This window comes from Carassius auratus, chromosome 1 (genome assembly GCF_003368295.1).
Source record: "Carassius auratus strain Wakin chromosome 1, ASM336829v1, whole genome shotgun sequence".
Classification (NCBI taxonomy): domain Eukaryota; kingdom Metazoa; phylum Chordata; class Actinopteri; order Cypriniformes; family Cyprinidae; genus Carassius; species Carassius auratus.
This window is the reverse complement of record NC_039243.1, coordinates 4,691,553-4,717,133: the sequence shown is the minus strand read 5'-3', so window position 1 is coordinate 4,717,133 and position 25,581 is coordinate 4,691,553. Positions and strand designations below refer to the sequence as shown.

Here is a 25,581-nt window from a genome sequence, read left to right as displayed (position 1 = left end):
CGAACAAACAAGAAAAGAAATAAAAAAAACACTTTTTAAAGATTTGAAAATGAAATAGGTGCGTGTATGTGTGTGTGTGTGTGGGGTTCTGTGGTTAGTGAGAGCAACTGACCAAATAAACAGCACGGGGGTGAGTGACCTCGGAACCTCGGCGGCGGCAGCCCATTTTAGCTCCTTCTCCACTCCAGCTCCAAATCAAAGATTTCGGGAGGTGCAAAATTCCAGATTGTTTTTAAAACTGTGAGAATTCGCCAGCCATGCGAATTGCCTGTTAGCAACGGACCCACCCGGTAGCGTAGCATCAACCCCTCTTCGCGAGCTTCCGGAAACACCCTCCGAGATCCAGCATTCACCCGTCAAAGACTGCATCCACGGAGCAATTGGTCAGTAAGAAAACTCTCCTCCTTAGTCTTTGAACGTGCCCCCTATATACACACACTCCTCGTAATTAGTACTGTCCTCCAATCCTAAGATGTTTTAGTTGGAAGGAGGAGTCAAATGAACAAAAGGGCAGTACAAAGATGTGTAACGCCACATTCTCCCCCCCAGGATGAAACAACCCATGGTTGTTATGGAAGAAGAATCAAAATCCTAAAAATTCCTCCTCATCTGAGGTTTCTTGAAAGATGTCTTGAAGTCTTTTCTTTGCTTGGTCCTCCAACTGCTCAGCTGTGGGAAAACACATTTTAAGATTGCACACATGTGCCGTGCGCACATCTTCTCCAGTGGTCTCCAACGCTATGCGATAATTTAAAGGTCCCAGTGACTTCAGAACCCGGTAAGGCCCTTTCCATTTGGGTGCCAATTTGGCACTAAACTTGTGTTGTGCACTAGATTGGGGAAAATTTCGCAGCCATACCCGGTCTTTGATCTTGAAAGTGCTGTCTCGTCTTCTTTTGTTATAGTTCCGAAGTTGTCGATGTTGGGCTTTTCTGATACTCTCTTTAACTTGAGATTGCAGATGTTGTATGTGAGAAACAACGTCATAGGAGGTGGTGTCAGGAGTGAGATTTGGACCATGCAGCATTTTGTCCATAGGCCCTTCCAGTTTCCTTCCAAGCTGCAATTCTGCAGGAGTTAATCCAATGGTTTCCTGAATTGCAGAATTAATGGCGAATCTCATTTCTGGTAAGAACTGGTCCCATTTCGTGTGGTTTTCATCCACATATGATGCAATCATACTCTTAAGAGTTCTGTTTACTCGTTCTGTCATGTTTGTTTGAGGATGATATGCTGTAGTTAACTTCGGTGTTACCCTCCATTTTTCACATACTTCTCTGAACACAGATGAGACAAACTGGGTGCCTCTATCAGAGAGAATGAAGTCTGGGACTCCCCAATGAGTTAAGATTTCTTTTCTGAGAATTGTTGCAATATTCTGAGCGGTGGCGTTACGCATGGGAAAGAACTCAACCCATCGTGAGTAATAATCCACAAAAACCAGTAAGTACTCATTTTGCTGTGTACTCCGGGGTAGTGGGCCCATAATATCAACTCCCAGCATTTGGTTTGGTTTAGTGGTGGTAACTACTTGGAGTTTCCCTGCAGGTTTCTGGTTATCATGTCGAAGGGTTTGGCATTTCACACATTCCTTGACATGATGTTTCACATCCGTCCACATCCCTGGCCAAAACGTTACTTCCTGGAGTCGTTTATAGGTCTTATAAATTCCTCTATGACCACTCAGGGGGTGTGAATGATAATGTTGCAGGAGAGTTGGCCGGAGACTGCTGGGAACATACACTCTATAGTGTATTTGATCATTTTTCAGGTGAGATTTGTGATACAGCTTGTCTTCTACCACTTCGTATTGGTCTGTTTGAGGGCTTTGCTCTTCTGCTACTGCTTGTAACAACTTTATTACTTCACAGTCTTTATGCTGTTCTTCCCACAGAACAATATCGGTCACTGGAAGCTCTGAAAGTTGATCCGTCTGTTGCTTGGTGTAAAGTGCTGTGATAGGAGTCTTTGCTGTGACTGATGACCTGGACAGAGCATCAGGGGCGACGTTTAATTTCCCTTTACGGTATTCAATGACAAAGTTGAATTTTTGCAATCTTAAGACCCATCGGATGAGGCGGCTGTTGGTCTTAGTGGATCCCATGACCCATTGTAGAGCGGAATGGTCTGTGACAACCGTGAAAAGCTTGTATTCCAGGTAATGTTGCCACTTCTCTAAGGCCCATATAACTGCCAGACACTCTTTTTCTGTTGCCGTGTAGTTGATCTCTGCTCCAGTTAATGTTCGACTGGCATATGCAATAACCTCCTCCCTACCTAGTTCTTTTCTCTGCGAGAGAATGGCACCCAGTCCAGTATCACTGGCATCTGTGTAAACAATGAACGGGACTTGCAGATCAGGGTGGCCGAGAATGGGGGGCGAGGTAAGGCATGCTTTTAACTGGTCAAACGCTTGCTGACACTGTTTTGTCCATTTAAACACCTGTCCCTTTTTTTTCAGGGAATTGAGGGGCTCAGCAATTTTAGAAAAATTTGGCACAAACCGGTGGTACCAACCGGCTAATCCCAAGAACCTCTGAACTTCCTTCAAGGTGTTGGGAGCAGGAAAGGCACGAATGGCTTCAACTTTACTTGGATCAGCTGTGATGCCCTTATTGCTCACCACGTGTCCTAGAAAGGTGATTTTTGGAAGGAAAAAATTTCACTTTTTCAAGTTAATAGTGAGACCGGCAGTTTCCAGCCTGTGGAGAACAGTTTTCAGGTCATAGAAGTGTTGAACTACTGATGAAGAATAAATGATAATGTCGTCAATATAGACAAAGCATATTTTCTTTCTTAGCTCCCCCAGGACTGTCTCCATCAGCCTCTGGAAGGTAGCAGGGGCATTTTTTAACCCGAAAGGCATGACATTGAAATGATACAGACCTGCAGACACGATAAAAGCAGTCTTGGCTTTACTATCAGGGTCCATCATCACTTGCCAATATCCACAGTTAAGGTCTAGAGTGGAGAAAATGGATGCCCCGGAGAGTGATTCTAGGATCTCAGTGATGTTCGGAAGAGGGTAAGCGTCATTTTCAGTAATTCCATTCACTTTACGGTAGTCTACACAGAATCTTAACTTTCCATTTTTCTTTGGAACCAGAACTACAGGTGAAGCCCAAGCAGAATGTGATGGCTCCACAATCCCCTCTTTCAACATTACTTCCAATTGTTCCTCCATTGCTTGTTGCTTGACAGGGGATAACCAATATGGCCGTTGTTTGATAGGAACCTGGCAGGTAGTATAGATGTAATGTTGTAGGACATCTGTTCGCCCAGTTTGGTGAGTACATACTTGTGGGTTGCTTTCTAATATCTGAAGTAGCTGTTGTTTTCCACCCATAGGTAGATGTGCTTTACTTACAGCATCTCTAATTAAGGTTGCATCATCCACACTGTCAGTTTGTAACATGGTTAAGGGAGGAGGAACAGCACTTAACAAGGTTAGGTTTAGTTTGCCATTGCTAGTTCTTTTCTTTTCCTTCATTAGTGGTGAGTTCACCAGTGGTTCACTAGCATTTCCAGGTTGGAATGGATGTTCTTCAGAAGGGTCTGACTGAAAAGAATATTTTTGTTCACTGACATTAATTTGCAAGCCACTGAAAAAAATGAAGTCCAATTCCAAGATGATGGCATAAGCAAGAGCTTGAGAAGGGAGAACCACAGCAGGTACTGTGATGGATTTTTTGTGCAGATGAACATTAATGTTTATCCATCCCAAAGGACCCTCAGCTTTGCCATTAGCTAAGTAAAGAGGACCACAGGACCAAGGTTGGAGATGAAGAGGGTTTGCAATTTGCTCCATAAGATTCTCATGAATTAACGTATAACTTGCTCCAGTATCCACGATCGCTTTCCCAGACCAAGATCCAATGCTAATTGGAACTACTAATTGTTGAGGTATGGTCATGAATGCATTTGATCTTGGAATCTTCTGAGTTTCTGCTTGTACCTGTGGTATTTCAGAGGCTGCTACAGTGTTATTGGATGGTCGGCCTCCTGACTTTGCAGAGTGGTGAGAATACTTTCCATGGGTGAAATGTTGTTGATGTTGACCAGAAGACTGCGGAGAAGGAGGATGTACATACTTTGGACAGTTTCCTGGAGGATGTGGTCCATTACATCTCCAACACTGAACAAGCGGTTTCTCAGCAGATCGGTTGGATAATTGTTTTTGTGAATTGGCTTGTTGTTTAAAGCCCATACGACCTTCATACCGAAGCTGTTCTTCATGGTCTTTTTCCAATTGGTGTCCAAGTCTTACCAAATCTTCGACAGTGTTCACACGACTGCGTAACTGACTTGCAAGGTAAGGCTTGATATTTTTTAGGATCATTTTGACAATCTCGTTTTCTGTTAAGGTGGCTTTCCATCTTTTACACAATGCTCGATAAGTAAATGCAAAGTCTCTTTCTGATTCTTTCTCCCCTTGAACTCTAGTGCGGACACGTTCAGCCAGCTCATCCTCATAGTCCTCCGACAAAAAAGCAGAGAGAAATGCAGACTCAAACTCCTTCCAAGTGTTTATATGGAAGCGACTTACTTCCCACCAGTCGCGTGCAGTGCCATGCAACACTGTGCGGAAGGTAGCCAGGAGATCTGCATCATTTAAACGATGTAGAGCCAGAAAATCTTGACACTTGGTCAAGTACAACAGGGGGTCAGCATCATCAGTAGGACGCCCAAAAGTGGGAAATGTTAATTTAATATGGTCACTTTTGAAAGGTGTTGAAACAATCTCTGTTGGGGGAAAAATAGAAACGTGAGTGTTTTTTTCTGTTTGCACTTCAGCCTTGTCTTCCTTTAAGACTTGAACATCATGTTGCAGCTCAGCTACACCAGTACGACATTTGTGAATTTGTGTTTCACATTGCTGAAGATTGGTGGTTACCTGATCAAGGCTACCCTGAAGTGCACGTTGCATAGCTTTAATATCTTGTTGGATCTCCACACGTAGCTGCTCTACCTGATCCCGGACTACAGAAGTAAGGGACAGTTCCATTTTTTGAATCTCCTTTGACATCATCAGTTGCACAGCCTTAACCATTTGGTCAGTCTCCGCTTCCTCTTGTTGTTTACCTGCAGTCATTAGTGTGACAACCTGTTGATTGTTGGTCTCCACCTTAGCTGCAAGATCAGTAATCTGATTTTCATGGTGAGAAGATGCGGTTTTCAGTACCTGGGTAAGCTCTTTTACAGTTTTCTCCTGTCCTTTCATGAATTCCATTAGATTGTTCCAATTATCATGAACATGAGCATTAATTTGTTGAATTCCCCTACCAGGGGTTGGAAGATTTCCTGGCAGATCATGCTGAGCCATTGAAGGAGATGTAACATCACCAGATGTACACAGTTGCATGCTGTCATATGATGAGGCCCAGGGAAGAGGTTGCACTGGAGCAAGAGCAGGGGCGGGCACATTCACCGGGGTTCCAGTGAAAACGAAACTATGTGGAGTGGAAATGTTATACATGTTTGGGTTACGTGAAAGAAGGCCTGAATGAGTTTGTGTAGGAGGTGGCCAAATTGGAGTGGAAATACTAGGGACATCAGGGGCATCAATATCCACATAGGTGGAAGGTGGGGAAGGGGAAGTGGCCATGTCTTGTAATATGTGGGACTATTTGAAATGTTGGGAAAAAATAAAAAATGAAAGATTCAGAGCCAGTGTATGTGTTTTTTGGCAACAGGGGCAAAAATAAAAAACAAAACAAAAAAACAGAGTTTCTCTATACAGTCAATTTACAACTTTTTCCAACATCAGACAATACACATCCAAAACATCCGGTTTTATAGAAATCCTCAATTTAAGTTACCACAGTCCAGTCAGGCTATTCAGCACACCACAATATTTTAATTTTCACTCAAAAAGCACAGAGATAACACATCAAATGAATTTTCTTTTCACAAAGATTCAGTTACTCAGTTCCTTCAAGAAAGTCACAGCGCAAAAAAAAAAAATTCTCACATTTCTCACAATTCAGTCACATAATATCAAAGGGTTATAATCAGTTGGTGTTTAGTTCAAGTCCCTGTTCGGGCGCCATTTCTGTAACGGTGGTTGATTTGTCCCCCACAATATAACCATAAAATAAAATAAACAAAAAAAAAAATTTTTAGTGGGAACCGAACTCGGGTCCCCCAGGTGGCGACGCAATGTCGTAACCGCTAGGCCACACGTAACCTGTGACATCAGCAGCACTCACATTGACCTGTTTCTCAGGCCGAAAGCCTCGAATGAAAAAAAATAACAAATCAGTTATTGTTCGGGCGCCAGACAGGTATATACTATATGCCTGTCACACTTTAATTTAGTTCATTCCGGATAGCACAACCGGACTGACAAAACCATCCGTGTACAAAAGAAAGATAACAGAAATTCTAGGCAATTTAGATTTACTTTAATTTGATGACATCATTAATATGGACACTTTTCAAATAATTAAACAACACAATTTTCCATAACCAATAGAAACTAAATCGAACAAACAAGAAAAGAAATAAAAAAAACACTTTTTAAAGATTTGAAAATGAAATAGGTGCGTGTATGTGTGTGTGTGTGTGGGGTTCTGTGGTTAGTGAGAGCAACTGACCAAATAAACAGCACGGGGGTGAGTGACCTCGGAACCTCGGCGGCGGCAGCCCATTTTAGCTCCTTCTCCACTCCAGCTCCAAATCAAAGATTTCGGGAGGTGCAAAATTCCAGATTGTTTTTAAAACTGTGAGAATTCGCCAGCCATGCGAATTGCCTGTTAGCAACGGACCCACCCGGTAGCGTAGCATCAACCCCTCTTCGCGAGCTTCCGGAAACACCCTCCGAGATCCAGCATTCACCCGTCAAAGACTGCATCCACGGAGCAATTGGTCAGTAAGAAAACTCTCCTCCTTAGTCTTTGAACGTGCCCCCTATATACACACACTCCTCGTAATTAGTACTGTCCTCCAATCCTAAAATGTTTTAGTTGGAAGGAGGAGTCAAATGAACAAAAGGGCAGTACAAAGATGTGTAACGCCACATACTTATAAAGCCCTGAATGGTTTAGCACCTAGATCCTTTTACATTATACTCCTCTACGTCCGCTACGTTCTCAAAACTCAGGCAATTTGATAATACCTAGAATATCAAAATCAACTGCGGGTGGCAGGTCCTTTTCCTATTTGGCGCCTAAACTCTGGAATAACCTACCTAACATTGTTCGGGAGGCAGACACACTCTTGCAGTTTAAATCTAGATTGAAGACCCATCTCTTTAACCTGGCATACACATAACATACTAATATGCTTTTAATATCCAAATCCGTTAAAGGATTTTTAGGCTGCATTAATTAGGTAAACCGGAACCGGGAACACTTCCCATAACACCTGATGTACTTGCTACATCATTAGAAGAATGGCATCTACGCTAATATTAGTCTGTTTCTCTCTTATTCCGAGGTCACCGTAGCCACCAGATCCAGTCTGTATCCAGATCAGAGGGTCACTGCAGTCACCCGGATCCAGTACGTATACAGACCAGATGGTGGATCAGCACCTAGAAAGGACCTCTACTGCCCTGAAAGACAGCGGAGACCAGGACAACTAGAGCCCCAGATACAGATCCCCTGTAAAGACCTTGTCTCAGAGGAGCACCAGGACAAGACCACAGGAAACAGATGATTCTTCTGCACAATCTGACTTTGCTGCAGCCTGGAATTGAACTACTGGTTTCGTCTGGTCAGAGGAGAACTGACCCCCAACTGAGCCTGGTTTCTCCCAAGGTTTTTTTCTCCATTCTGTCAACGATGGAGTTTCGGTTCGGTTGACTTGATTGGCTGCATTATATATATATATATAAACAGTACAGACCAACAGTTTGGACACACCTTCTCTTTCAAAGAGTTTTCTTTATTTTCATGACTATGAAAATTGTAGATTCACACTGAAGGCATCAAAACTATGAATCAACACATGTGGAATTATATACATAACAAAAAAGTGTGAAACAACTGAAAATATGTCATATTCTAGGTTCTTCAAAGTAGTCACCTTTTGCTTTGATTACTTTTTTGCACACTCTTGGCATTCTCTTGATAAGCTTCAAGAGGTAGTCACCTGAAATGGTTTTCACTTCACAGGTGTGCCCTGTCAGGTTTAATAAGTGTGATTTCTTGCCTTATAAATGGGGTTGGGACCATCAGTTGTGTTGTGCAGAAGTCAGGTGGATACACAGCTGATAGTTCTACTGAATACTGTTAAAATTTTTAATATTGCAAGAAAAAAGCAGCTAAGTACAGGAAACGAGTGGCCATCATTACTTTAAGAAATGAAGGTCAGTCAGTCCGAAAAATTGGGAAAACTTTGAAAGTGTCCTCAAGTGCAGTCACAAAAACCATCAAGCGCTACAAAGAAACTGGCTCACATGCGGACCGCCCCAGGAAAGGAAGACCAAGAGTCACCTCTGCTGCGGAGGATAAGTTGATCCGAGTCACCAGCCTCAGAGATCGCAGGTTAACAGCAGCTCAGATTAGAGACCAGGTCAATGGCACACGGAGTTCTAGCAGCAGACAGAACAACTGTTAAGAGGAGACTGTGTGAATCAGGCCTTCATGGTAGAATATCTGCTAGGAAACCACTGCTAAAGAAAGGCAACAAGCAGAAGAGACTTGTTTGGGCTAAAGAACACAAGGAATGGACATTAGACCAGTGGAAATCTGTGCTTTGGTCTGATGAGTCCAGGTTGAGATCTTTGGTTCCAACCACCGTGTCTTTGTGAGACGCAGAAAAGGTGAACGGATGGACTCTACATGCTTGGTTCCCACCGTGAAGCATGGAGAAGGAGGTGTGATGGTGTGGGGGTGCTTTGCTGGTGACACTGTTGGGGATTTATTCAAAATAGAAGGCATACTGAACCAGCATGGCTACCACAGCATCTTGCAGTGGCATGCTATTCCATCCAGTTTGCGTTTAGTTGGACCATCATTTATTTTTCAACAGGACAATGACCCCAAACACACCTCCAGGCTGTGTAAGGGCTATTTGACCAAGAAGGAGAGTGATGGGGTGCTGCGCCAGATGACCTGGCCACCACAGTCACCGCACTGTAAAAAAATGTACTGTAGAATTTACAGGATTTTACTGGCAAAAAAGTTGCCAATAAAATCCTGTAAAAATGATGATAATTGCTGTAAAATGGATTACAGGAAATTACTGCAAAGCAAATTACAGTTAATTGCTGTATGTGGAATACAGTAGATTTTAGTATTTTTTACAGTAACATTGAATTTAACTTGTAGTTTATTTTACAGCAACATTTTGTAAATTCACTGAAGTACAGTATTTACCTGGCAAAAAAGTTGCCAATAAAGTCCTGTAAATATATTTTACAGCATTTATTTGTAATTTCATCAAATTACAGTATTTAACTGGCAACCAAAGTCGCCAATAAAATCCTGTAAATACCCCTAAATACAATATGATGTTGTAATAATTTAACAATGAAACTGCTTTAAATAATAATTTTAACAGTAAACTATAAAATACTGATATAAATGCATTATCATGAGCTCTATCTTAATACATTTACAAATGAATAAAAATGAATAAAGTCAATGATGTTGCAAATAAGTATTTATTAAAACTGACAGAAAGACATTGCAAGGCTTTCACTGGTAAAATAAAAATTTCAGTCATTCAACAGTTAAAATCTTATCATAAAAATAACATAGCATCACAAATAACTACAAATACATGTTAAAAAAATAAGCCATATTCAGAGTAGAAGATTAACTTTCTATAAAAATGAAAGTCAATCAACAGAATTTGTATAATTTATGTAAACAAAAAATGTTTTAAAGAATCAACATTAAATCACAAATTCTGTTGGTTTGAGCTTATGTTCTATTAAATTAAGAATATTCCTGCAAAAGACAATTTAATAAATACATACTGAAAGTCCATCCACTTTCTGAGATGAGCACACACATGAGGGTTGTCCCTCTTCTCTGAGACTTTTCCACTTGTTTTGCCTCTAGGTGTCTGTCTTGTATCCAGTGAGTGTTGTGATTCCAAGAAAACATCTGCACATAAAAACAAGCAAAAGCATCCGGATAAAGTTAAGTATTGAATGAAACTAGCTCAATAAAATAAATGTCAAAATGCCACTTATACAATAAAATCAGCATTTACCAGTACTTAAAAGGTTACTCCACCCCAAAATGAAAATTTTGCCATTAATCACTTATCCCCATGTCATTCCAAACCCGTAAAACCTTCGTTTGTCTTCGGAACACAATTTAAGATATTCTGGATGAAAACCGGGAGGTTTGTGAATGTCCCACTGACTGCCAAGTATACACAACTGTCAAGGCCCAGAAAAGAATGAAAGACATCATCAGAACAGTCCATCAGTGGTTCAACCGTAACGTTATGAAGCGACGACAATATTTTTTGTATGCAAAGAAAACAAAAATAATGATTTATTCAACAATTCGCCTCCTCTACGCATCAGCGTAGCACCATTTTGGAGAGTATCTGTTGAACTGCAGCCGCTGTTCTGTGTCAGGTGAGTCACATGGACACGCTTTCTATGTTCATTTACGCTTTGATTTAAACAAAGTTGTACGTCTTAGAACGTCTTTGTTGAATAAAGTTGTTATTTTTGTTTTCTTTGCATACAAAAAGTTTTCTCGTAGCTTCGTAAAATTACAGTTGAGCCACTGATGGCAGATGGACTATTCTGACGATGCTTTTCATACTTTTTCTGGGCTTAGACATTGTTAATTGTTTGGCTGTCAGTGGGACAGACGCAAGCCTCCCGGTTCTCATTCAAAATATCTTAAATTGTGTTCTGAAGACGAACAAAGCTTTTACGGGTTTGAAACGACATTAATCACTGTTAATCACAACCAGCTCACTTGTGATGCTCCTTATATCATGTTATAAATAAACTCAACAGTTGAACATTTAACTCATGTATTTTCCGTGAGTTTATGTGTGATGTTAAGCTTGTTTTGATGTTGAATGAAACGTTAATAAAATCAGAATCAGTCTTGCCTTTCGATGCTTCCTCAGTCTTTTTTTCTGCTTTTTTTTTTCTGCTTTTTTTTTTTTTATATCAGGCTAACTTGTCCAGTCGGGGATATAAAGATGTCTTTCACTTATGATAGTAAGGTGTCACGTCAATATGGGACAGTTGAACCCATATAAACAAATTAAATTTCACATATTTTGCTGTTTGTCAGTTATTTCGACAGATAACATTAGCATAGTTACTATGACAATCATTCGCATTGGGCTTTATGATAAAAGTTAGGTAAACACTACTTTAAATGCTCTCAATAAGAAAATGTAACTTCCAAAAATCGAAAATTTGGCCTTACTATGCTATGATAGCAATTCCCAGTTTACTGCACAGAAGTTACCAAGGCCACTTGTCTAAATGTCAGGATAGGAGGCTATTGTGACATGATATCGCTTATAGATTAACTCAAATAAATATAAAAAGGATATATTTCTCAAGTATAATTAAGTTAACTTACCAGGAATTATGAATAAAGCCTCCAATCTTCAATCGTTCTCACGCTGCTCCAGTCGGCTGGGTTTCAGATTTGAATGATGCGCGCGCAATCCCATAATGCCACACTTCAGTAAGTTAGTGTAAAAAGCAGGAACTACAGTGACAACACTGCTTCTTGTAAATGAATTACAGTTGACGTGGAAATATACTGTTAACAACTGTAAAACCTTATTTGACCCATAATGCATTGCGAATTACAGCTGCATCTTGTAAAATGTTTATACAGTAAAATTATGTAAAATTTTGCTGTAGAAACTACAGCAATTTTTTACAGTGCGGACCTGAACCCAATCGAGATGGTTTGGGGTCAGCTGGACCGCAGAGTGAAGGCAAAAGGGCCAAGAAGTGCTAAGCATCTCTGGGAATTCCTTCAAGAACATTTCAGGTGACTACCTCTTGAAGCTCATCAAGAGAATGCCAAGAGTGTGCAAAGCAGTAATCAAAGCTAAAGGTGGCTACTTTGAAGAACCTAGAATATGACATATTTTCAGTTGTTTCACACTTTTTTGTTATGTATATAATTCCATGTGTTAATTCATAGTTTTGATGCCTTCAGTGGGAATCTACAATTTTCATAGTCATGAAAATAAAGAAAACTCTTTGAATGAGAAGGTGTGTCCAAACTTTTGGTCTGTACTGTATATTTATATTATTATTATACACCGCGAAAGTACATACACATTTATTATGTAAATGCAAACTTTTATTTGGATGCGATTAATCATGATTATAATTGTCTCAGACCTAGTCAGAATATAGCTAGCATTAAAATAAATATAATGAAATAATATAGTTTAGGCTTTGCATAATGCATAGACCTGCCAACAAATACTTATTTTTAAAAGAAAACAAAACAATCCTTAGACATAGACGACAACTGACCTCAATCACATCGGCTCCCTCAGAATCAACTGACCTGCCAATCTCCTGCGGCTGCTTCTCTTTCTGTCTGCTAAAATATCTTCGAATATCCATAACAACTAAAGGTCTATGAAACGTTAAGTATAGCCTGTGAATAAATAAAATACATACTTTTTAATGAAAAAACATTTAGAGAATGAAGGTTGCTTTTGGTGTTTGGATTTTGTACTTACTTAAGCCCTGCGACTAGCAAGAGCAGCTTCAAAATCCTCAGTACTCATCTTACTGGACCTGTCTGCTGCTTTTGACACCGTTAATCACCAGATTCTCCTGTCCACCCTCAGAAACATGGGCATCTCTGGAACCACACTCTTGTGGGTTAAGTCCTACCTCTCTGACAGGTCCTCCAGTGTGTCTTGGAGGGGTGATGTTTCTAAGTCACAACACCTTGCGACTGGGGTTCCTCAAGGCTCAGTACTTGGACCACTTCTCTTCTCCATCTACATGACGTCATTAGGATCTGTCATTCAGAAGCATGGCTTTTCTTATTACTGCTACACTGATGACACCCAACTCTACTTCTCATTCCAGCCAGGTGACCCGACGGTAGCGGCTCGCATTTCAGCCTGTCTGAGTTACATTTCTAGCTGGATGAATGACCATCACCTTCAGCTTAACCTTACAAAGACTGAACTCCTGGTGATTCCAGCTAACCTATTGCTTCATCACATCTTCTCTATACAGCTGGGTTCGTCAACCATTACTGCTTCGAGGACAGCCAGAAACCTAGGAGTTGTGATGGATCATCAGTTAAGCTTCACTGACCACATTGCTACAACGACCCGGTCCTGCAGGTTTGCCTTATACAACATTAGGAAGATTAGACCCTTCCTGTCAGAGCAAGCCACCCAACTTCTTGTCCAAGCTCTTGTTCTCTCCAGACTGGACTATTGTAATGCTCTCCTGGCTCTTCCTGCATGTACTGTCAAGCCTCTGCAATTGATCCAGAATGCAGCAGCGAGGGTTGTCTTCAATTAGCCAAAAACAGCTCACGTTACTCCTCTCCTCATCAGGTTACACTGGCTACCAGTAGCCGCTCGCATCAAATTCAAGGTCCTGATGCTTGGCTACAAGACGACCACTGGCACGGCACCAACTTACCTAAACTCATTGGTTAAATCTTATGTGCCCTCCAGAAGTTTGCGCTCTGCAAGTGAACGAAACCTTGTGGTGCCATCCCAAAGAAGTTCAAAATCACTCTCATGGACCTTTTCCTGGACTGTGCCCAGCTGGTGGAATGACCTCCCAATCTCAATTCGTACAGCTGAGTCTTTACTAATTTCAAGAAACATCTAAAGACTCATCTTTTTCGCCAACACTTAACCAACTAATACTAGCACTTTTCCTTCTTTTCTTGTCTGTTCATTTATTAAAAAAATTAAATAAACCTGGCTATGCATTCTGTACTAGACTAACTGAGACTTGTCATGGCACTTGTATACTGTTGTTGTTCTCTTGTTGACCTGACTGCTTCTATTGTTCTCATTTGTAAGTCGCTTTGGATAAAAGCATCTGCTAAATGATTAAATGTAAATGTAATATATGTGAGACACCCCAATTTTCAGTTATTTCATTATCAGAAAAAAAATTTATGCGATCGAGAGGGTGCCTCCCTGTTATGCACGTGCATTACTAATTTTCGCACAAACACTTGAATATTAATAATAATTTTGTATATGTATTACAAAGTAAATAATTTTTCACATGCAATTATCCAAAATAAAACCAAACAAGATTTGTGAAAATGTACTTTAATGCGCTTGTTTGATAACTTGTGGTTAAAGCGCCACTCGGCGGTCAAAAGCTGCAAATGCACTTTACAGACCCTGCGGCGGCACTCGCCATAATTTTGGTTGGCCACCTACTGTAACACACCTTTTACTCTAATATCTACTGTATTAAAAACACATGTTGTGACTCCTTTAAGATTCTAGGGTCTCATTTTTAAACATTGTGTACGCACAAAATTACATAATTTAATTAACAATAAACAATTTTCCTGTGACAAGTTATTTTTTAATGACAGCGAGGAGTGCTATAGGTGCACAATAATTCATCTTTAAGCGAGAACAATGATCAATGATGTGCACTTACTGCGATATTATGGCAGACTCTGCTGGATTACTGTACAACCACAGCTGCACGGAGGAGTTAATGTGTGTAAAGTCATCTCTACTACATTATGAAAAATTCAACTATATTTGAAGGACATAACTAGAAGAAAACTGTAAGTTTTGCATGTTTCCTTTTTACAATACTTTGTTCGTGATGCGCCGAATCAGACAATACACTGCAATAAATATGCGTTTATCTGTTTCCACTATAATAGCTAGAATATGTTTATCTTATTAACAAAACTGCATGGATTTAATTAGATTTTAATTGTTTAAAATAATTGAAATTCTATTTGTCCAGTGTACATCATCTAAAATATATCTGAGAGTTACCTGAAACCATTTTGTTTTTATGGATATTTTCATGTATTTATTCTAAAACATAGCAAGGATACTATTTCCCTACTGTCTCTGTGTTAAACATAGTGTCACATGGGAATTTGCATGTAAATGATATGCAGATGAGGTTATGCTTAGTAAAACAAGGTGTTGTAAGCTCCATGTATGGTTATTTCGGGGAGGAGATGAGGTAGAGATGCACGTACACACAATCTTCCCCAGACTGGGATTTATAAAGAGAGTTTTGCGCAGGTTCTGGCGTACACATGGTTTTATAAATCTGAAAACTGTTGGGCGTACACAAAATCTAGCTTTTGTGCCTACGTACACTTTTAGGATGAAATCTACTGAGAATTTTATAAATGAGACACCTGGCATGTTATTGAGGAGAAAATCTCTCATTCAGTAACATTTATTTTAAAGGAGTCAGATTCATTATTAAATATGATCCTTTAGTTGATGATGAAACACTCACAGAGCTTTTCTGCAGTTGATCACAGCTGGTATCAGTCTTTTTCTGCCCTCAGCTGATGTGTTGTATTTCATGGGGTTCAGTTCATCCAGTGTCTCCTCTGACATCTGAAGCATGTAGGAGATTGTTGAGCAGTGAGCAGCAGAGAGTTTCTTCTCTGAGTGTTTGTCTGATTTCACAAACTCCTGAATCTCTCTGAACAGAGTCTGATCTTTCACTTCCAGCAGACAGAGGAACAGATTGATCGACTGACCGGCTGAGAGAGGATGACCTCTCTTGACCATCGGTCCATCATCTTCATCTTTGATCTTCTGTTTAATGTACCGTGTGGTTCTGCTGATGGTCTCTGAGCTGTTCTCTGTGTGTGTCAGTAGATCCTGTAAGAGTCTCTGATTGGACTCCAGTGAGACGCCCAGCAGGAACCGCAGGAACAGATCCAGACGTCCATTCTCACTCTTGAGAGATTTATCTACTGCTGATGTTAGTAGATCATACAGAGAGACTTCATCAGAGTCAGAATAAAATCTGTAAGGTTTGAACTCATCCAGTGTTTTCTTGTTCTCTGTTAAATAGCAGTGAAGCAGATAGAAAGCAGCGAGAAACTCCTGAACGCTCAGATGGATAAAGCTGTAGACTTTCCTCTGATGAATCACAGATTCCTGCTTAAAGATCTCAGTGCAAATCCCAGAATACACCGAGGCGTCAGTGACGTCTATGCTGCTCTCAATCAGGTCCTCCTCATAGAACATCACATTGCCCTTCATCAGCTGTTTGAAAGCCACTTCAGCAAGTTTCACAATCACTTCTCTGTCGGACGGCAGGAGTTTCTCTGGATCTCTCTCTTCATACTTCTGCTTCCTCATGTTGATCTGAATCAGCAGGAAGTGGATGTACATTTCAGTCAGAGTTTGAGGGATTTCTGCACTCAGATCTTCTTCCAGGAGCTTCTGAAGCACAGTGGATGAGATCCAGCAGAAGACGGGGATGTGGCACATGATGTGGAGGCTTCTTGCTCTTCTGATGTGTGAGATGATTCTGCTGGCTTGATGCTCATCACTGATTCTCTTCCTGAAATATTCCTCCTTCTGAGGCTCAGTGAATCCCTGAATTTCTGTCAGACGGTGGATGTATTCGGAGGGGATCTGTTTGGCTGCTGCTGGTCTGGAGGTGATCCAGATGAGAGCAGATGGAAGCAGCTCTCCTTTCATGAGCTTTGACATCAACACAGCCACTGATGAAGTCTCAGTCACATCACAAACTTTCTGAGCATCTGAAAACATCAGTTTGATTCTGCTTTCATCCAGACCATCAAAGATGAACACAACTTTACACTCCTCATAAATCTGTGAGTCCAGATCTTGAAGTTCAGGATGAAAGTCCAGCAGAAGTCTGTGAAGACTGTACGGATGATCTCTGATCAAGTTCAGCTCTCGAAATGGAAGCACAAACATGAAATCTACATCCTGATTGGCTTTTCCCTCGGCCCAGTCCAGAATGAACTTCTGCACAGAGACGGTTTTTCCGATTCCAGCGATGCCTTTAGTAAGAACAGTCTTGATCTGCTCTTTCTCCTCACATCCTGCTTCAGCGGAGGCTTTAAAGATGTCATTGCAGTAGATTGGAGTGTCTTGTGAGTGTTGTGTTCTGGCTGTTTTCTCCATCTGTAAAACCTCATGTTCTTCATTCACTCCTTCTCTCTCTCCCTCTATGATGTAGAGCTGTGTGTAGATGCTGTTCAGGAGGCTTTCATTCTCCTGGAGTTTCAGTCCCTCAAATAATCTCTCATACTTGTTCTTCATGCTGGTTTTGTGCTGCTCTTTGACTCTCTGTAGTTCATCATTCACTGCTTGAGGAGGATCCTGGGCTCGTATCTGATCGTCTCTGATGGGTAACAAACATAAAAACGTGAGGAACAGCAACACATTTAAGAGAGGAGTTTCAGTTTAACATACTCCTGTTATATTCAGCATATTTTCATTAAAATACAACACATTTTCGGGAATATAAATTACATGTCAAGGCTAAATGCTATGGATTTTTTCTCCTTGCTCAGTCGGGCCAGTTGTTTTTACATGCCCTGCCAATATTTTCACTGGCCCTGCCACACAAAAATAAAATAATTGCTGTTAGCATTGCTTTTGATCTAGCTTATCTTTTATACTAATAAACAAGCTTATTTGATATACCAATTAAATTATATGATTCTCTTTTAATTTTGATACCAATGCAAAAACTACTAATGTAGCAAATGTAAAGTTCAAACATTTAAAGTCAAGTGAACAGTCAGTAAATAAGAACAAATGAACAAACTATAAGCAATACCACAAATAAACAGAACAAAGATACAAATTAAATGATGCCTAAGGTTTTTATGTTTGTAGGTGTTCAGGTACAGAAATTTAATAATCTAAAATATCTAAAATCTAAAATAAGATTTCCATATTCTTTACTGTGTTGCACCTTGATTTTTCATAGCCATCTGAAATTAAAGGCAACCACTTCATTTTAACCACTTCACTTCACGATCATAAAAAAGATTCTACAAACTTGTAACGTGCAATTTTTGATTTAAATTAGACTGTATAATTTCAATATTAGAATGTTCTGGCTTTAACTGTTAAATTATGCTAGAACTAAAACAGCAGACGCTCTGAATGAGATGCAGAGTCACTCTCTGCCAGCAAGTGGCACTCATGGAACAGCAGATTCTGCGTTTCCTTGGTTACTGCTGTAAACACAGCAGCTCTGCCCTTGTAAACACTACTTTAATATATGGAGGCAAGATAAAGAGAAAATACCATCGAAACTTTTCTAAAGATAGTTCCCCTCAGAGACACATTCATATAAAATTCAATATTTAGGATTTTCTTTCTATATTTTGCACATCATTAACATTGATCTTGTTCTGCCTGCTACAGTATTCTCTCCTCTTTGTATAACCTTAAACAGGGAAAAATGTCTGTCAATGAATATGCTCTTCAGTTCAAGACTCTAGCGGCCACCAGTGGATAGAACTAACAGGCCTTGCTGACTCATCCGTCAGGGATTGGAACCTAGAGTGCGGTTGCATCTCACTGCATATGAGGACACCATCGGGCTTGAACGGTTCATCCAACTTTCCATCCGCTTCGCCACCCGTATGCAGTCATGCTTAGAAAAGCACCAGGGCCAGGCGTAGTCCACCTCGCCACTCTGCCGACCAGAGGCCGTCAGCTCCCTAGAACCAGCCAACGAACCTATGCTAGTTGACTCCTATCAACTCTCTATGGCTAAAAGACAAAGATGGCTGGCCCACAATCTATGCCTCTACTGTGCATCCCGGGGGCATATCATCTATGTATACCCCGTCCGTCCTCCTCGTTCCATGGTGAGTGCCATTCTCCCTTCGAAGTACCAAATGAAATCACTCACTACTGTTGTGACACTTACTGCTGCTGACATCTCTCTTCCAGTTTCCGCCCTCCTCGATGATGGGTCTGCCGTCAACTCAAACTCGCTACCACGGCAACGCCGTCAGCCTACCAGGTCCACACAATAACCGGCAGGCCACTGAGCAGAAGATGTGTGCGTCATAGTGTGGGTCCCATTACCCTCCAAACCGGACTACTCCACCACGAGGAGATCCATCTGCTGGTTCTGGAGGAATCCACCGCTGACGTCATTCTAGTATTAGTAGCAATACTTCAAAGAATGACCGCGTTCCAGATTTGTAAGAGAAGTATTTCATGTTGGTGTGCAACGCACATTTCAAGTGCCTCCCTATGGACGTCTGTGTTTTTTCTCCTCACGCATGCAGCTGTCATGTGACAAAGCACGTAAGCACGTATTCAGTCGCGAGTTTCTGCTCGATGTCAGCAGAACTGCATTTTTACAGTTAAACTCCGGGCACGCGGAACAGCTGCGGGATCTCGGTCTGTTTTACGGAGGCCTACACCATCACCGACCCCCACTACTGTATCTCGCCCACAGCGGAGGCGCCACAAGCAGCATGAGAGGAAGCAGAAGAGGGGGAAGCGCGGAGGTATCCGGGCTAGGCTAACGGCTAACCCACACAAGCCATCTATCCCCACCATCGTACTGGCTAATGTACGCTCATTGGACAATAAACTGGACTACATTCGATTACTACGTTCAACTCAAGAGGACTGTAAGAGACTGTTGTGTTTTTGTGTTCACGGAAACATGGCTCAGCAACAGCGTTCAAGACGGGTTCTATTCAGCTTAGCCAGCTGACGTGCTATCGAGCGGACAGAGCTCTCGTCGTGGGAAAAAAAAACCTGTGGCGGTGGGCTTTGTGTTTACATCAATGACGCGTGGTGCCACGATACTGTTGTGATCTGCAAACACTGCTCACCCCTGGTGGAGTTTATGATTATTAAGTGCCAGCCGTTCTATCTGCCGAGGGAATATACTGTCATACTGCTCATTTCGGTTTACATTTCCTGAACAACATCAACAGGAACGATGCACTAGATTAACTGTACAGCACATCAGTAAGCAGCAGACTGCACACCCTGACGCTTTTCTCATCAAATCTGGGGATTTCAACCATGCTGACTTAAAGAGTGTTTCCAAAAATACACCAACACATTAACTTTCCAACATGAGTTAATAACATTTTGGACTTTGTTTACACCACACAGAGAGGAGCTTACAAAGCCCTCCCCCACCTCGGAGCCTCAGACCACATCACTGTCATGCTAATGCCTGCATACAGACACCGAGAGTGTCCAAAACAAACAGGGGATCTGGTGTCCTCGTCATGCGGATTTTGTGTGGGTCGGGCAGTGTTCTGGAAGGAAAGGTCCAGGTAAGGGGCAGAGTCTGGCGGCTGAACATGCTCCCCTCTTCAGTCCGGGGCGCGAGGGATGGCGGCTTCTTCCGGCTTTAGCATCCTTCTCACTGGCGCGGCGCTTGACGGGGATTGACGACCTGGCATCCTGGCCCGATGGTTGTGTAAAAGCATATGGTTCTCGTCCGGACTGCGGGTCTGGCGGCCCACGTCTCTGGTGGCACGGGAGTCCCTTAACGCACCCTTCCTGGACCCACGAGGACACCAGCATGCATGCAAGGGGAAGAGACCGGTCTCCCGAGGAGAGGCTTTTAAGCAGCGGCGGTGATGAGACTCCATTTCCTTCAGGTGTGACCCATCACACACCGCCAGCCCTGACTCATCCAGCGCCCCTCCTCTCTCACACATCAACTCCTGTCGGGAGCCTGGTGAAGGGCAGCAATTAAGGAGGGGGGAATTAGGGGGAGGCAGCTGACTCATCACAATATGTTCATTTATTAGTGTGTTATATGATTATAATCTTGTCTAAAATAAAGTTTTAAAATAAAGCACAGCAATGATATTTGAGAGTGTATTTTCCCTTTTCAGAAAAAGTATCGAAATTGCAATTCTTGACTTGGTATCGGTATCTAAACAATAATTTTGGTATCGTGACAACACTACGTTGGCGATGCAATATGATTCACAATATGATTATGATTTGTTAACACTTTATTTTAAGATGTCCTTGTTACACGTTAAATGTACTTACTATTTGTCACAGTGTCTGGGTTGTGTTCCCTGGGTATCCACTAAATGTCCTCCTTCCCCACAGTGTCTGTCACTTCATGAACCACATTCCCCACGTTCTCTGTCTAGTCATTGCACTCAGCTGTCAATGATCATTAATCATTGCACTCAGTCAATTCCCCATTAGCGTTTGTCTCTCCCTGTGTATTTATACCCGGTCTGTCTTAATATGTGGCATGGAGTCCTTGTTTAATTATAACGTCCGTCTCAAGTCTTGCTCTCACCTTGTGTCCTTGTCTGTTTATGTTGGATTGATTTTTGGTTTTGACCACTGCATGGACTGTTTACTCTTTGGATTACCCTTAATAAAGACATACCCGCACTTGTGCACAGTGCGGGATCCAGCGGTATGTCTTCTGACGCTTCTTCCCCAGCCACCGAGCAGGAAGCCGCCTGGTCGTGTTTCGCGGGACCAGGGGAGGTCGCCGAGGAGGGAGTCGTCGAGAGGAGGCTCAGCATCGCTCTCCACCATGGCCCCCCTTCGACCCGGGGCTCGTGTGGGACGGATCAGAGCCACCGTTTCACCATGGCGGACGGAGAAGGGAGAAGAAGCGCACGTCCGCCGAGCCAGCGCCACTGCCCATGATGGCCGCAAGCCCAGCGACACGAGGCAGGATGGACGCCAGCCCAGCGCCACAGCACAAGGTGGTCGCCAGCCCCACGCCACAAGGCAAGACGGCCGCCAGCCCAGCGCCACTGCCCAAGATGGCCACTGAGTCATTTTTGGATTATTTCTCCACACTGAACAAGATCCTAGAGATTTCCAGGAGTGTTCACGTCACGGCTGCTGAGCCAGCGCCACAGCCCAAGATGGCCGCCAGCCCAGCACCATAGCCCAAGATGGCCGCCAGCCCAGCACCTCAGCACAAGGTGGTCACCAGCCTAGCTCCTCGATGCAAGATGGCCGCCAGCCCAGCGCCAAAGCACAAGGTGGTCGCCAGCCCCACGCCACAAGGCAAGACGGCCGCCAGCCCAGCGCCACTGCCCAAGATGGCCGCTGAGTCATTTTTGGATTATTTCTCCACGCTGAACAAGATCCTAGAGATTCCCAGGAGTGTTCACGTCACGGCTGCTGAGCCAGCGCCACAGCCCAAGATGGCCGCCAGCCCAGCACCATAGCCCAAGATGGCCGCCAGCCCAGCACCTCAGCACAAGGTGGTCACCAGCCTAGCTCCTCGATGCAAGATGGCCGCCAGCCCAGCACCACAGCACAAGATGGCCACCAGCTCAGCGTCACGACGCAGGATGGACGCCAGCCCAGCACCACAGCATAGGATGGCCGCTAGCCCAGCACCACAGCACAAGATGGCCGCTAGCCCAGCACCACAGCACGGGATGACAGCTAGTCAGGTTCCCGTGGACCCTCCAGAGTCGAGTCAGGTCCCAGTTGACCCTCCAGAGTCGAGTCAGGTTCCCGTTGACCTTCCAGAGTCGAGTCAGGTGCCCGTTGACCTTCCAGAGTCGAGTCAGGTTCCAGTTGACCCTCCAGAGTCGAGTCAGGTTCCAGTTGACCCTCTAGAATCGAGTCAGGTTCCAGTGGACCCTCCAGAGTTGAGTCAGGTTCCGGTTGACCTTCCAGAGTCAAGTCAGGTGCCCGTTGACCTTCCAGAGTCGAGTCAGGTTCCAGTTGACCCTCCAGAGTCGAGTCAGGTTTTGGTTGACCCTCCAGAGTCGAGTCAGGTTCCGGTTGACCCTCCAGAGTCGAGTCAGGTGTTTGTGGACCCTCCAGAGTCAGGGCTAGTCACCGTTGACCCTCCAGAGTCAGGGCTAGTCACCGTTGACCTTCCAGAGTCAGGGCTAGTCACCGTTGACCTTCCAGAGTCAGGGCTAGTCACTGTTGACCTTCCAGAGTCAGGGCTAGTCACCGTTGACACTCCGGAGTCAATCCAAGTCACCGGTAAAAATTCATGAACAAAAGCAAGTCACCAATGATCTTCATGAACAAATGCAAGTCACCAATGATCTTAATGAGCAGAGTCAGGCCACCAATGATTTTCAGGAGCAGAGTTAAGTCAGCATTGATCTTCTGGAATCCAGCCTAAACACCATGGGATTACCAGAGCCTCTCCATGTCTCTGCTGAACTACTGGAGCCTCTCCTCGTTCCAGCTGGATTACCAGAGTCTCTTCACGCCTCTGTGGAACTTTCAGAGCCTCGTCACGTCTCGGCTGATCTACCAGAGTCTTTCCTCGCCCCTGCAGAACTTCCAGAGCCTCGTCACGTCTCAAACTCTCTGAGCGCCCAACTGATCCTGTCGTGGCCATGGAGGCTACCCTTAACCTGTTCACGTTCTTTGTTTCAGACTTGCCCAACCAGACTTGCTCTCCTGCCAGTCCGATCCCACTGTGGTGGTCTTCGGCGCCGCCCTGGTGGGCTTCGGTTTCAACCACACAGTTGTGGTGGTCTTTTGCTCCGCTCTGGGGGGCTTCTATCCCGACCACACGATTGTGGTGGTCTTCTGCTCCGCCCTGGGGGGCTTCCTTCCTGACCACACGGTTGTGGTGGTCTTCTGCTCCGCCCTGGGGTCCTGCCTGGTCTGCGCTATCCTGGGTTCCCGAACGCCCTGATCCACCCTGATCTCCTGTTGTGTTGTTGTTGTTGTTTTTTGGGTTGTTTGTTCACTTCCTGTCCCTGTTTCCCTTTGTGATCCTGGCCCTCCGTCCCTCCCTCGATCCTCCTCCGGTCCACCTCCCTCCTGGTCTTCCTGTTTTGTGTTTGCACTTCTGGCATCAGTTCACCAAGTTACATGTTCCTCTTGTCTCTGGTTTCCCATTTTCTCTGGCCCTCCATCCCTCCCCCTGAGCCTCCACATGTCCACCTCCCTCCTGGTCTCTTGTTTCGTCAGTCTCGTCTTGGAGTATCTGGTAGCCGCTCTGTAGGGGGGGGGGTATTGTCACAGTGTCTGGGTTGTGTTCCCTGGGTATCCACTAGATGTCTTCCTTCCCCACGGTGTCTGTCACTTCATGAACCACATTCCCCACGTTCTCTGTATAATCATTGCACTCAGCTGTCACTGATCATTATTCATTGCATCCAGTCAATTCCCCATTAGCGTTTGTCTCTCCCTGTGTATTTATACCCGGTCTGTCTTAGTATGTGGCACGGAGTCCTTGTTTAATTATCACGTCCGTCTCAAGTCTTGCTCTCACCTTGTGTCCTTGTCTGTTTATGTTGGATTGATGTTTGGTTTTGACCCCTACATGGACTGTTTACTCTTTGGATTACCCTTAATAAATGACATACCCGCACTTGGATCTCTCTCCGTGTGCTCCTGTATTCCGGCCATGACACTATTATAATAACTATTAATTAATCATAATTACATGCAGGTAACAATAAGTCAAACCCAAATCCTAATTCTAACCATATTACTTAATTATTATTTAATATTACTCAGTACTTGTAAATTTACACTGTAATAAGGACACCTTTAAATAAAGTGTAACCTCTTTTTTTGAGTCAAATTATAAATGAAAAAGATGTCCTTTTATTATTGCTTGGACATAATTCTGAAATCCCATTAGAAAGGTTGAGTGCGGTCAGCCTCTTCGTCTGTGTGCTCCGGTTCAGAAAGGAATACCAATTTTCTCCTCCAACTTCAAAATCGACTGACATTGCTGTTTTACCTTTTTTTTTTTTTTTTTGTAAAGCACGTTTGACTTGACGTTCGCTTTGTAAACACTGGGTAGGTGCTTCTGAATCCATCATGCTTGACTTTTACAATGTTATTACAAAATTGATGAAGTTAAGATTTGTGGTTAAAATTATATAAATATTTATTTTTTAAATAAAATTATTGATGGTTTCTCTAGATAAGACTCTTATTCCTCGGCTGGGATCGTGTAGAGCCAGGACTGCCCGATGGCCTGGGGCCAGAGTGAAAGACATTCGGGACAGTAGATGGACTTGTCACTTGCTCGATTGGGCCAATACAGCTTTGTCACAACATTTTATAAATTGCATGTGTTTTAAAGCCTTGTTCATTTAAAATTTCAACTGATTAAAAAAAAAATTGTGAGCAAAAGACAACTACATTCAGTACTCACAAGCTGTTTCTGAAATGCTTTATCACTGTTCCATAAGCGCTGCTGTGTGTACTGCGGTAACCAAGGAAACCCTGAATCACTGTTCCATGCTGTGTGTACTGCGGTAACCAAGGGAACGATGTCTCACTGTTCCATAAGCGCTGCTGTGTGTACTGCGGTAACCAAGGAAACGCTGTATCACTGTTCCATAAGCGCTGCTGTGTGTACTGCGGTAACCTAGGGAATGCTGTATCACTGTTCCATAAGCGCTGCTGTGCGTACTGCGGTAACCAAGGAAACAACGTATCAGTGTTCCATAAGCACTGCTGTGTGTACTGCGGTAAGCACTGCTGAGTGTACTGCGGTAACCAAGGAAACTACGTATCACTGTTCCATAAGCACTGCTGTGTGTACTGCGGTAACCAAGGAAATGATGTATCACTGTTCCATAAGTGCTGCTGTGTGTACTGCGGTAACCAATGAAATGACGTATAGCTGTTCCATAAGCGCTGCTGTGTGCACTGCGGTAACCAAGGAAACAACGTATCACTGTTCTATAAGCGCAGCTGTGT

General features: G+C 43.1%; 2 protein-coding genes across 4 annotated transcripts in view; both read right to left on the bottom strand.

Annotated features, from left to right (window-relative positions):
• Positions 1-25,581, bottom strand: part of LOC113039050 (zinc finger protein 501-like) — an 847,435-nt gene that overhangs the window by 380,351 nt on the left and 441,503 nt on the right. The gene's annotated exons all lie outside the window — the stretch shown is intronic.
• The window catches only part of LOC113037683 (NLR family CARD domain-containing protein 3-like), a 66,101-nt gene that overhangs the window by 23,243 nt on the left and 17,277 nt on the right, over positions 1-25,581 (bottom strand). The window contains exon 1 of one of the 2 annotated variants that reach the window (XR_003274663.1): positions 113-7,079. Coding sequence is in view for 1 of the 2 variants with exons in the window: in XM_026195070.1 (XP_026050855.1) it covers positions 15,407-17,284 (1,878 nt within the window). In the remaining variant the exon portion in view is untranslated. Of the gene's footprint in view, positions 1-112; positions 7,080-15,406; positions 17,285-25,581 lie in introns of those variants that run through there. The other variant, XM_026195070.1, reaches the window with a different exon arrangement.